The sequence below is a fragment of the Sceloporus undulatus genome, chromosome 4 (assembly GCF_019175285.1).
Source record: "Sceloporus undulatus isolate JIND9_A2432 ecotype Alabama chromosome 4, SceUnd_v1.1, whole genome shotgun sequence".
NCBI classification, from domain to species: Eukaryota; Metazoa; Chordata; class Lepidosauria; order Squamata; family Phrynosomatidae; genus Sceloporus; species Sceloporus undulatus.
Genome location: NC_056525.1, coordinates 164,723,466 through 164,737,044, shown reverse-complemented (window position 1 = coordinate 164,737,044; position 13,579 = coordinate 164,723,466). Strand labels below are relative to the sequence as shown.

The 13,579-nt window shown below is 45.1% G+C and overlaps 1 protein-coding gene across 1 annotated transcript; it reads right to left on the bottom strand.

Annotated features, from left to right (window-relative positions):
- Positions 1-1,480: 1,480 nt before the first annotated feature.
- SERPINB1 (serpin family B member 1) lies at positions 1,481-12,726 on the bottom strand. The gene is given in 8 exon segments (XM_042462169.1): positions 1,481-2,145; positions 4,472-4,491; positions 4,494-4,637; positions 5,735-5,746; positions 7,459-7,584; positions 9,438-9,555; positions 11,139-11,276; positions 12,550-12,726. Coding segments are annotated over 8 exon segments (1,134 nt in total). The 5' UTR covers positions 12,718-12,726; the 3' UTR covers positions 1,481-1,737.
- Between the last annotated feature and the right edge of the window lie 853 nt (positions 12,727-13,579).

Below are 13,579 nucleotides of genomic sequence, written 5' to 3'. Positions count from 1 at the left end.
TAAACCCAGTTCTTCCAAGTTTTTTGTTAAGATTGTTGTTGCTGTTTTGTTTGTAGTTTTTGTATGGTAATTTTTGGTCGCACACGCACACTGTATATGTGTGTGCGTGTGTGTATATATATGTATTGCATTTGTATGTTGTATTATTTGTGTTTAATAAAAATGAATTAAGGACTGCAACATTTTACCAGCGTCATTAATAAACTAATATATAAACAGCTCAATCTTGTTTATACGGTGCATTTTTTCCCTACTGACTGTATTTGCCTATCTCATCAAGTGTGTTTGTCTAATACACCAATGTGTGCTCAAGGACAGGCAGGCTGAATGAACTTTACCCTCACCCAGCATAATACTTTTGATGGGCTATTTAATTCATAGCTTGCTGATAATAAGTTTCCAAACCTTCTTGACACGGAAATATATATAGAAAATAAGTAATTGCCGGTAAAGGGGAAGAGAGTTTTTGTTTGTTTTGCTTTTAAAATGTATGTTCACATTATACTTACTAGAAAATGTAATACTTCTGCACATGGAGAGAAATGGTATATGAAAAACAAACACATGAATTGTTCACAGACTGTTCCACAACACAGAATGTGTCTACATTAGGTTTGCTGCAAATCTGGAAACTCCAGGGCATCCTAGATTATACTGTAAGTGCAGAAAAGCCCATTGTTAACTTACCTTAAACATCAAATAGTCAAAATCACAGTCAAATCTCTTAATTCTTGATAACGCAAATGTAATATTCCAAGACACAAGGGGAGCTAACAATGAGTTTGAGAATAACAGCCCATGAAATAAATAAGGCACAGAGCAAACAACAGAAGCCCAAATTAGCTATCTTTACTTCTATTGCCCCCTAGCGGTACCTTGTTATTTGAGCATATGTGGTTGCACCTTTTTTTGGTTCCAACAGTTGTGTGTATGTGACTTCACGCCACCTGTCAACTTATGGCGACCCTATGTATTTCCTAGGGCTTTCTTAGGCAAGCAATACTCAGAGATAGTTTTGCCAGTTTCTTCATCTGAAATACAGCTTACATCACCTGATCTTCGTTGGTGATCTCCCATCCAAGTACTAACCAGAGCCGAACCTGTTTAGCTTCCAAGATCAGACAGGATCTGGTCCCTTTAGGTATGTAAGCCTTACCACACTAGTTAATTCCCCTCTTCCCAATTATGTCACAAAAACAGTTGATTTTATGCAGCTAAAAATTCATCCTGGGAACGCTTATTGTTTTAGGAGACAGGTTCACTCACCAGAGAATAATTTATATTTCAGACCCCATTTCTGTTGCTATTAAAATCCTGTCAAACTGTACAGTCCTCCTGCATCTACCTTAGATCTATTCTGCCTGGTTTGACTGTAGTTCATGAATTACCAAAGAAAAATCAGCTGCTAAATGAAGAAAAACTCTTCACCAAACCATGTCAAATAAATACCAAATAACTGTATCATATTATACAGGTCCAGTTTTGCAGAAACATTGCTTCAAGAAGCAACTTTTATTAAAGCAGTAAGCATCCAACTAATTTTACAAGGAAGACAGTGTTCCAAAAATTGTCAAAGATGTACAATCATGATAACAAAGCAGGGCTTTTTGATGCTAGCTTGTGAAAAACTTTTTGCCCTGGGAACCATTCATTTCTCAAAACAGGAGCGAAATGACATTGATTTTGACGGGAGCAGCTCTGAGAACTAGGCTGTGGTTTTCTGATTCATTTTACTTTTCATGGAGAAGCAAATCTCCCAAAGAATAGTATACTATTTGTTGGGTTATGACGGATAAAGAAAAGGAAGGGATGGTCAGCATTGAAATTTTCTTCCATGGGCATGCTGCATAACATCACCATTATGGCTGTTGCTGCTGCTGCTTCTGTGCCCTCTTCATTCACTTCCACAAATGACTTGTGGACTATTTTGGACACATGGAGGTCCTGGGCTCTTGACATCCCAGACAAATTTGCCTTGCCACTGTCAAAGATGTCTTGCAGTCCCAGTGCTACCAAATACGACTTAAGATCATAGCTCTCTTCCAGCTTAAATTTAGGCAGATGCACATAAACCTCATTGTAGGAAGACATCCGTTCTGGCTTTGTCCACTCCTGGAGCTTTGCTAAAGTGAGCTGCTTCTCCAGCTACAATAATAATATAAAGGAAATATTTTAGTTCATTCTCATTGTGGTTTAGCATTTCCATTGGATTCATAATAGGGAAAAATGTGAAGCAAATGCTAAAATCAACTGTTTCCTACACATATGATCTGACAGGGATAGGAAAGGCCTCTTTTTGCTAGGACGACTGCCTGCTGAAATTGATAATGCCCTGGCAATAAAACCAAATAAAAGTCTGGCTCAAAGTAAGTAAAGTTTAGGAATCTTCCACCCAGTTGGAAGATTCTGGGAACTGTAGTCCAAAAAAGTAACTTTATTGCTGCCTATATCTTCCACTTTCAAGTACAGCGCGCCCGTGCCATACGCGGGCGCGCCATACGTGGCTTTGAACATATGCACTCAAGCCGCGGGGCGCGCACCAGGCGGAAGGGGCGGTGCGTCCCATTCAATTGAATGGGTGCGTGCGCCCGTTGCGCCCCGCGTGCTCGTTCGCCGCCGCGCCGCTGCACACAAGCCCCATTGTTTCCAATGGGGCTCGAGCATAGGCAGAATTCGCCTTACGCGACGGGATCCGGAACAGATACCCCGCGTAAGGCAAGGACAGACTGTATATGAAATATCTTGACTCCATACCAAGGTTTTGAAAATCTGAAATGTCACTGTAGGAATATTTCAAAAAGTATAGATCTACTCCTGCTTAATCATGGCTCTGAGAAACTCTGGAAATGTAAGGAACTCCTTAGCAAGTGCAGAATGGAGAGGATCTTTCCCACCAATGCCTCCTCTCTAACTCCAAATGGAAACTTATTTGTTTTTAAGATCCTTTAGTCAAATTTGTTTGACAGGTTTTGGATAATTCCCACAGAAGACAGAGAAGCAGGCCAAGGGATTTAACTAGTGCTTTCTTTGGTGAAAAGAAGATTTGCATTCTGCTTCTAAGGAGAATTCAATCTTTGATTCAGAACAGCAACATGTCTGTAAATAATATATTATAGCACATGACAACTTCATGTGTGGTTAAATAATGCTCCTGCATGTCTGTATTTCACAAACGCATATAAGTGATCCTAATGCAGGGGTCGGCAACCTCCGGCCTGCGGGCCGGATGCGGCCCGCGGAGGCCTTTCAGCCGGCCCCTGGCTGCTCCTGCTGCCAAAACCACCGCCGACGGTTGCGGCTTTTCGCCGCTCTGGGCGCCGCCATTTTGGGTGAAAAAATGGCGGCAAAATCTCGCACGACCTTCCCGCAGGTCGCGCGAGACTTCGCCGCCATTTTTGCCCAAAATGGCGGCAAAATCTCGCACGACCTTCCCGGAGGTCGCGGCCTGTGGGAGGCCCGTTGCCTTCGCAAGGGCCCTCCAGGAGGGCTCGGCGGCAGCAGGCCCCTGGGAGGCCCGTTGCCACGCTGGGACCCTCCAGGAAGGCTCTGACAGCGGGTGGGCCCCCTGGGAGGCCAGTTGCCATCGCTAGGGCCCTCCAGGAGGGCCCGACGGCTGCAGCGGGCCCCTTGGAGGCCAGTTGCCATCGCTGGGGCCCTCCCGGAGGGCTCCGACGGTGGCAGCGGGCCCCTGGAGGCCAGTTGCCATCGCTGGGCCCCTCCAGGAGGCTCCGCGTGGCAGCGGGCCTCTGGGAGGCAGTTGCCGTCGCAGTGGCCTCTAGGAGGGCTCCTGTGACTGCAGCGAGCCTCCCAGATCCTTGTTGCCTCGCGGGGTCCTCCAGGAGGGCTCCGACGGCGGAAGCGGGCCCCTGGGAGGCCCGTTGCTGTCGCTGGGGCCCTCCAGGAGGGCTCCGCGCGGCAGCGGGCCCCCTGGGAGCCCCAGTTGCCGCTCGCAGGGGCCCTCCAGGGGGCTCAGTGGCGCAGCAAGCTCCTGCGACAACAGCGGGCCTCCAAGGCCCGTTGCCTTCGCTGGGGTCCTCCAGGAGGGCTCCGCCGGCGGCACGGGCCTCTGGCGTCAGAGGCCGCAAAGAGGGGAGGCCTCCAGCGCTGGCGTCCCCCCGCCAGCTCTTTCCAGCCTCTGACAGGGCCTGGGGCCCCGTCAGGGGCCGGCAAAAGAGGAGGTGGCCTGCCCCTGAGTGGTGGAAGCTCTGCCACCGAGGGGGGGAGCTCCGCCCCAGGGGTGGAATCCTCGGCCCCCAAGGGTGGAGGTCCACCCCCCGGCACGCGACCCCACCCCCGGGTGGAAGCTCCACCCCCAGGCTTCGCCCCCCAGTTGTCTGAGGGACAGCAACCCGGCCCCCCGCTCAAAAAGGTTGCCTACCCCTGTCCTAATGCTTCAATAACTACAAAACCATATTTTTAAATCTGTACCTGGCTCCATTCAGGAATGCAAAAGGGAAAATAAGAGAATCACCTGCTCCAGGCCAGTGGAATATCTTCAATGTCATCAGGCCAGCAGGATGATCATGCTAATTTTTTTTCCCTGTAAGGTAGTTCCAGCACTCGGCATTTGCATTCATTAATATAACCATAGGAAGTCTTTTTTTTCATGAACATCATCTTCACATTCTTCTTTCTTTCTGATGGTATCAATAATATGATAGAGATGAGGATTTGGAAACAGAAATAAAATTTATTTTATACATATTAAATTGGATGGCTACAATTCCAGAAACAAAGATTTTTGCAAAACTGTGTCAACACTGATGACATGCTTTTTAGCATTACATATGAATCTTTCAAACACTGAGTCAGTGGAGCTTACTTTCTAAACTACTGTACTGTGCATAGAGACAGTCAGCAAAAGCAAACTTTAACAATAGCCAGTTTAATGGCACACGACTGATGTTTCTCTTTTGTATTTTGTAGGCTGAGAGTTTTCTTTTTGTTATTGGTAGGCAGGGCAGGCTGGGAGAAGGCAATTTTTGACACTACTTCATTTATGGCTGAAAATAAAAGACTGATTGTGGCCACAACTGCAGAAATAAAGTCGTTTTGACACCACACTTTGGCCTCATCCCCACTACAAAAAAAAAATGGCAGCCCAATGCGAAGTAAATAACCCAGTTCCCATTTGAAATCGATCCTGATCCTATCAATCGATTTTCAGAAGAAAAGGCGTTTCCTGACACCAACTTTCCAAGTGGTGTTTACAATAAAACGATTCATCCCAGTGGAAACCACAGGCGGATCGCATCCTCCGCCGGTGACAGGGAAATGGAGGGGCAGCTGTAATGCCCCCTGCCATCTCCTGTCACCGGCAGTCCCTCCCTTCCTCCCGGCTTCCCTCCCTACCCAGGTGCTGGGTGGTTGGGGCCCGCAGTGGTGGAGACAGCAGCGGCAGCACTTTCCTTAGTCCTCCCCTCCTCTTTCATGGTGCTGCCCACTGCCCGGCCTCCTTCTCCTGGAGGCCGGGGGCAGAAGGAGAGAGCAGCAGGCCCAGAGGATGCAGGGCGGAGGATGGAGAATCCGTGTGGCCTGTATGCATGCATCCATACTCCCACCTTCCTCCAGGCCCCCCGCAAATGAGGGGAGAGGCAGGCCGGGAGTACAGAGGCACGCATGCCACACACCCCTCTGTCCTGGGTTCTCCTCCGGGCCTGCTGCCTGTTTCCTTCCTATCGGGCAAGAAGGAGGCCAGGGAGCGGGAAGCACCTTGGAGGAGGAAAAGGTGGACTGGAGGAGAGGGCTGCTGCCCCCGCCACCCACCAAACCACTGCTGCTGGGAGAGGATCACCTCCACCTAAAATAAATAAATAACCTAAAGTTGCTTTGGGTCCCCAATTTAGGAAGAAAAGTAGGAACAAAAATCACCACCCACAAACCACATATTGTTATTATAATTATAATAAATAACCACAACTGTTTGGGCCCAATCTGAGAAAAGAACAAAATAATCACACCACCACCACCACCTATACTATTACTACTCACTACACTATTATAAATAACCCAAAGCTGTTTTGGGTCCCAACTGAGAAAAGTGGGATACAAATCATCACCAACACCACAATATACTGTTGTTGTTGTATTTCTCCCTGGGTGGAGCCCACTTACAGGAAAACTACCCCCCCCTTCCATCCAGCCTTTAATTGACCCTTCCCCCCCAACGCTTCCCAAAAAAAGGGGGGGGGTGCTCTTCTCCCACCAACTCTCCCCACAAAAACCTGTAAAATGTTGGCAATCTGTTTGGTCTCTTCGTCTCCTTCCCCCATCCCTGGCTTTGGAGGCACCAGAAGCCCACCCAGCGAGGAACGAGAACGCAGAGGACAACCGTTGGCCTGTCCTCGCCATCCTGACCATCCCTCCCTCAAAAAAAAGCACCAATTCTGGGGCAGGAGGGCCCCGTTTATAATCCCTTTATCTATTTAGGAGAGAAAATGTGGACTAATTTATTTACCCCCCTTCAGAGTGACTGAACAGGAAGGTGTTGGGGGGGTTAATGAAGAGTTTCCTTCCTTCCTTCCCTTTCTTTTTTTTTCCTTCCTCCTGTCTTGTGTCGTCTCTCTCCTCCCTTCCCTCCCTCCTCTGCCTCTTCCTCCTCCTCTCCATGTTGCCAATCACCCTTGAAAGAAATCCCCTGAAAACCCCCACACGCCCCCAAATTCCCTGGGCATCGGGGTCGGGGGCGAGAACTTGGATCAGGGGCGAGAGTTGTGGGTCAAAGGACCACAAAGCACTATGGGAAGGCAAAAGGGCAGGACTTCCGTCAACCATTTTGGAGGGGACTTCCGGGGCGGGGGAGACATTTCGGCCATTTTGGGGGGCGGAGTGAAATAATTCCCTATAAACAAAAAAGCTTTTAATTCCCCAACTGAAAGATTTAATTCCATGGAAATTCCCCCCAAATTTTAATACTCGAAAATTCCCTGGAAAGGCTTTTATTACCTGAAATTGAGAATTCCCCGAGATTGGCAACACTGTTCCTCTCCTTCCGCACAAGACTTTTTTCTGCCAAATGACAGAAAGAGAGAGAGCGAAGGAGACAGAAGTTGCAGGGAAGGAGGGCCTTGCCCACTCTCTCTCTCGGAGTTTGCTCCCGAAGGAGGAGGAAGGAGGAGTGAGGAGGAGGAGGAGAGGAAGGAGGAGGTTGTAATTGGGCTGTGCGCGCCCGCGCCCCAAGGGTGGGTCCAGACCCCCCCACCATTGGCTACATTCCTGTATCTATCGATATACTTGCATTTCATGCTTTCGAACTGAGGTTGGCAGAAGCAGGGACTAGTGACAGAGCTCACCCCATCATGCAGCATCAGGCCTTGAACTGCCATCTTTCTTTCTGACCATCAGAACTGGTGTCTTAACCACTAAGCCACTGCATTCACTAACAATACAGCTGTCATATTTGTGTGGCCAATATAAAAAAAGATGATGTATGAAATCCCTTCAGTTACCTTATTGAGCCAAAAGGCATGTCTTTAGTGTCTTCTTCTTGAAACTTCTCATCCCAGCTACCTTTAAAGTAGATGCATTCACCAGAACATGGTCATTGATTAATAGAGCCTTCAGATAACAACTCAGGGATTTTACCTAGAAGGGAATGGTACCAGCTAATATCTGTATAAAAGCCAGACACCATATACAGGTATGGCCAGTGTGGGGTTAGTAGTTTGATGTGCTGGACAAGGACTTTGGAAGACCAGATTTCAAATCCCTGGTCACACTGAAAACCATTGAGTGGCCTTGGCTAATTCACACTCTCTCAGAGGAAGGCAATGGCAAACTCCCATTGAGCAGTTCCTGATGAGAAAACCTGTGACAGGTCCACCTTAGGTTGCCATAAGTCAGAATGGCTTGAATGTACAGAACAACAAACAACAACAACAAATAACATTAAAGAGACAGTGTTCTGGAAGTACTCTCCATGCAATGGAAACATGCAGCTTAGAAGCTGCCATGACATATGTAAATATTATGCACCAGGATATTTATATGCAATTATCAGGTTTGAAATACAGGTGCTAATCTTTGGCCGTTACAAACTGGCACTTTAGTGCGTGCAGAGCACACACTAGGTTACAAAAAGGTGGTGCTTCCCGCACCGCCCTAACCCTAGTGCGTGCCGTCATGCACTAAACGCGGCGGCCTTCCATAGGCCGCCGCCATGAGGATGTCACGGCCACGCCGCCATCCTTCCTCCACCGCCAAGGCGCTTAGTGCGCCCTGAACACGGAGCAGGAAGGAGCTCCATTCGGAGCTCCTTCCTGGTTTAGTCCGCTGGGCGCAGCCTTCAGACGGGCTGGCCCAGCGGACTAAAAGAGAAAAGGCCAAGTGGCCCCTTTCTCTCTCCCCGCCGCCGCGGGTGTCCTTGGGGCTTGAAGCCCCAGGGACACCCTTTTCAGGCTGCGGGGAAGCGGCGTTTTGCTGCTTCCCCGCAACCTGAAAAGCGGCGGATCGGGGCCTCAGCGGCTGCCTCTCTGCACACTGAGGCCCCGATCCGGCGGGAAAGGGGCGGGTGCAGACCGCCCCAATGGGCGGTCTATAACCGCCTGTGTGTCAACTTTCTCTTACTATAAAAAAAGTCCTTATATTTGCAGAGATCTTGATCCACAGGTTAATAGCTCGAGCCTACAAGAAAGTGTTGCAGTTGGATAGTTTGCTTGTTTTCCCCAGCTATCTCATTTTACAAGATACAGGTTTGAGTCTCCTTTATGTGAAATCCAGGCGCAAAGTTGGGATTTTATTATTATTATTGGATTTTGGAATAACCATATTTGCATATACTGTACATACATCTTGAAGATGGGACCCAAGTCTAAGCACAAATTTCATTTCTGTTTCCTATATACATTATACATGTAACCTGAAGGTAATTTTATAACTTGTTATTTTAATATTTTAAAATATTTTTAATTTTGTGCACAAAACAAAGTTTGTGTACACTGAACTATCAAAAAATAAAGGGGTTACTATCTCAGCCACACATGAAAAATGTTCTAGTTTTTTACAAAATATTTTGTATTTCAGAGTTCCGGCTACTCAACCAGTACTCAAATTCATTCCTGTCCAGCACCCAACAGAAACGCAATACCTCACGGCCAGCCAACATCCTCGGTTCTTCCTGGGCTTTTCCGCACCCCAGTACAGTATTGGTGACTTCAGGCTTTATGCCCTATTTTCTTTTCCTTATGAAAACTTTAGGGCTCCCACACTGCTATCCTTTCAGTGGTTTTGCTTTACCTGCCTACCCATAATAACTCAGTTTTTAAGATCATTTAGTGGAATTAATTTGACAGGTACTGGACAAATCCTTCAGAAGCCAGAGAAGCAGACTGACAGATTTAACTAGACCTTTCTCTGGTGAAGGGAAGATTGGTTTCATTCTGCCTCTTCCCTCTGCACATTTAGCACTTCTTTATTAAAGATAATGAAGAACCTCTCACCTTCAGTCTGTCCTTCAACCCACTGGTTAATTTGCTGCCGTATGCTTTCTGTAGCATTTTGGAAGTCTACTGTGGCTAACTCTGCACCATATAGTTTTTGAGTGCTAGTCAAGAAATCCTAAACAAATCACAGAATATAGACATCAATGTACATTTAACAAAGAAGCCAGTTGCCCCACATCTATGAATTATACATCTAGTTAATCTTCCTGTCCCCAGCTAACAGTAGTAATTATATTTTCTTTCCTTAGGTCATTTTCATACAAGGCTTTTATAGTGGGATGGAAGTGGGTTAGTATCAGCATGATGTTGTTGTTCTTTTGTTTTCTTCCTAGTGTAGTCACAGTTTTTCCCCCCACTAAAAGTAATCCATTTGTCAGACCAGGTCATGGTATTGTTCTGGTTTTTCTTTTCTTTTTTTACTGCGATTAAAGTTTCTTTTCACGACTATCAGGTGGTGTGTTTGGAGCATGTGGGGACCAAGTGGGTGAGTCTGGGGCATGTAATAGGAATGGTTACCCAATATTTGCCCTGACCTCCCATTCTCACTTTATTTCTGCTAGGGGAGATAGAAAGAAAGACAGGTTCATACAGATGAAGTCTAGCCACCCACAGCTGCCCAATGCAGGCAAGTTTTCATCCCAGGACTGCTTTATTCATGGAACCAAATCTGACTAACATAAGGCAGCATTACAATCCCAGTAGCATAGTGATGGCAGAAATCCTGGTTCTATAGTGGAACATGAGAGTAGTGTGATAATATCTTTACTTATCAGTGTAGTTAAAGATAATTTCTCCAGCATGTCAGTTCTTTCATAAAGAGTTTCATAAAAATTCTCAGACATTAATAGTGGCCCAGCAACTATTCTGTGTAAATACACTATTCCAAAGTCACTTCAGGTCAGGAAGAATGATGAATAAAACCCTGTTGGGGACTTACATCATCATACGTAGGTTTATGTCCATGGGGCAGCCATTATGTTATGTTATGCTAAGGAAGCTTGCCAGTGTCCCAGGGTTTCTTAGCACATCTGGTGGTGCAGTGGTTAAATGCCTGTACTGCAGCCACTCACTCGCAAACCATAAGGTTGCGAGTTCAATACCAGCAAAAAGTCTCAAGCTCGACCCAGGCTTGCATCCTTCCGAGGTCACTAAAATGAGTACCCACATTGTTGGGGGGCAATTAGCTTACACTTTGTAAACCGCTTAGGGAGTGCTTAAGTGCACTGATAAGCAGTATAGAAATGTACTTGCTATTGCTATCTGCTATGTAGCTAAGTAAATGTAAATTTACATTATGTACACTGCAAAAAAGATTTTTGGTCAACATTCCTGGATAGGAAAGGTGCAGATATGACAAGGGTAGGGGACAATTTTAACTCTTACTGCAAGCTCTAACCACACCAAACCATTTTGGGCCAGTTTTCAGACAAATATAACTTATTCCTTTTTTGCACTTTTAGCCTTTTTTGCACACAGCTGATATATGTGCTATTTTAAGGTAAGGCAATAAGCCTCAGGAGCATCAGCAATATATTGTTTGAAGACACATCCCCCAGTCAACCCCCAGTAAAAACAACCAGTCTGTGGACAGAAGTCTTGGATGCTGCAGAAAAGCCACTTCTGTTCTATAGTAATTAAGAAACAAATCTAATGACTAAACAAGTTTTTAATATTTTTACATGATCTTAGTCAACTTACTTGCAAAAAGGAGTAGTTTTTCTCTCCATACAACCTATTAGCAAGCTTCAGTATATAAGGTGCATCACTCCGGTTTATTGTAGTAGCAAGTGCTTGGAATCTTGAATGAAGATCTTCAACACCATCAAAGTGAAATGTCTGCATTGGAAATAAGTGGCTTGACTCATAGCTACTGTGACTACATAATGAAACAAGATTTATCCAGGAAATACACAACAATGACCCCTCAAAAACTTTCTAATCCCCTAATGGAAAACACACACACAGAGTGCAATAGGTGTACAACCTGGCATGCCACAAACAAGAAAGTTGAGCTTGCACATACTGAATTCAAACACAAATAAACATGAAATGTACTGAAAATTAAGGGGGAAATATTTGAGAATCATTAATAATGAGCACATACATTCTGGATGTTTAACAAAGCCGCCTCTTTTGGGCAGTCTGTACCCGACCATAGATTAGGAAGTGTCTAGCTATAAGGCTATCATACTGTATGAAGACTAACAACTGGTCTGTACTGCTAACATGGGAGCAAAGCAAATGGTGCCAAAGTCTGCACTGGGACCACACCACCACCATTTGCCCCAGGACTGTGACAGTTGCATGCGTCCGGCCTCAATCCAGGCTGCTGCTGTGGTCCTGAACCGGGTGCCCAAAAGGAGCAGTATCTTACCGCTCCTTTTTGGGTTGGTTCTTTGGGAAAGAGCCATGCCTGGGGGAGCTTCTGACCATGTTCAAGGTGTGTGTCATCTGAACGCCACACCCCCAATGTGGCTCAATAGTGGCCCTTGGGAGCCATCTGTTTGAGGCCCTAACATAATAACATAAGAAAAGGCTAGCAGATATGGCTAGCTGTTCCAGCATACACAGCTTGTCTAACATCAACTATTTGGCATATAATTCTGCACTCACATTAAAGACAGCACACATTTGCTTTATGATTCTGTACTCACATTAGAGACAGTGGTGTGATGGGACTCAGCATTCACTTATATGGGAAGTGGGCAAAATAATCCACACTATATTTTGCACAGCATGGGCTTTTGTTCTGAACACCATTTCTCTTTCTGCTTCAGATGATTCCACATGGGTTGGGCTGTTTACTTAATGGGATGGCACAAATATCTGACAAATTTCTGTGCAAAGTCTAAGCTACGGAAGGAAGGGCAATTAACTTTATTATGTTAGTGCTTTACTATCTTGATACAATAATAGCAAAACCATTCCCCATGAAAGCCCGGGCTATAAACTGCCATGAAGAGATTATGCACTTCAGATGCAATTAAATCCAAATAAAAGCTTTGCCTACTTGGAGGAATACATTAAATAAACATCTACATATATAAAAACAAAATAACCAGAACTCAGCATAAATGTTGCGACATAAAATAAGCACAGATTTGCTGACCTTTGAGAGTTGTGTTGCTGTATTACCTCTGGCCCCTAAGTAAACCATGGCGAGAGCAGAGGTTATGCTCAATGGGGAAAAGAAGATATTGTCTGTTGGATTGGCTCCACTCAACTTTTGGAAGAGATCAAGGGCAAAATGAGTATTTGCGCTAGCTAGTTGATCCATGTTGAATATCTGTAAAATATCAAAAAACAAAGAAAACAAAACATTTATTTAATTATACTGTACTCTTATATTTATGAATCATCTCTTGAATCCAGAAGAACTTGAAATGCAACTTAAATATTTTTGAGATATTTCAATCTAAACATTAAACAAAAAAGCTTTTAAAAGAGCGTAATAACAATGAAGAACCGAGAGAGCAACAAGAAACTATTTTACACTTCCAGAAATGTAGCCATGTTAGTCTGTTGTAGCACAACACACAAAGAATCATGTCATGTTAAAGCAGTGATTCCCAACCTGTGGGTCGGGACCCCTTTGGGGGTCGAATGACCCTTTCATGGGGGTCACCTAAGACCATTGGCAAACATCTATTTAATTACAATTATGAAGTAGCAACAAAAATAATTTCATGGTTTTGGGTCACCACAACATGAGGAACTGTATTAAAGGGTCGCGGCATTAGGAAGATTGGGAAACACTGTGTTAAAGATTAACAAAGTATGTCTGGAAAATATCCTTCTCTGTTTGACACCACTTTAAGTGCTGTTGCTCCATCAGATAAAATCCTGGGGTTTTTAGGTCTTTAGCTTTCTCTGCCAAAGAATGCTTGTGCATCACAAAACTACAAATCCCAAGACTCTAGAATGGATCCATAATGTGATGTCAAGCTGTATTATCCTTACAGTGTAGATGCAGCCAGGAGGGACATTTAGGAAGCAGCACAACTGTTTGGAATAGCTTTGCAGAATCCAACTCATCCAAGGTGACAAAATGTCATAACTACAAAGGAGGGTAAAGCACCACGTAATGTAGGACATTCCAGGAAAACGTAGGGCATTACCAAATAAAAGCTAAAAACACT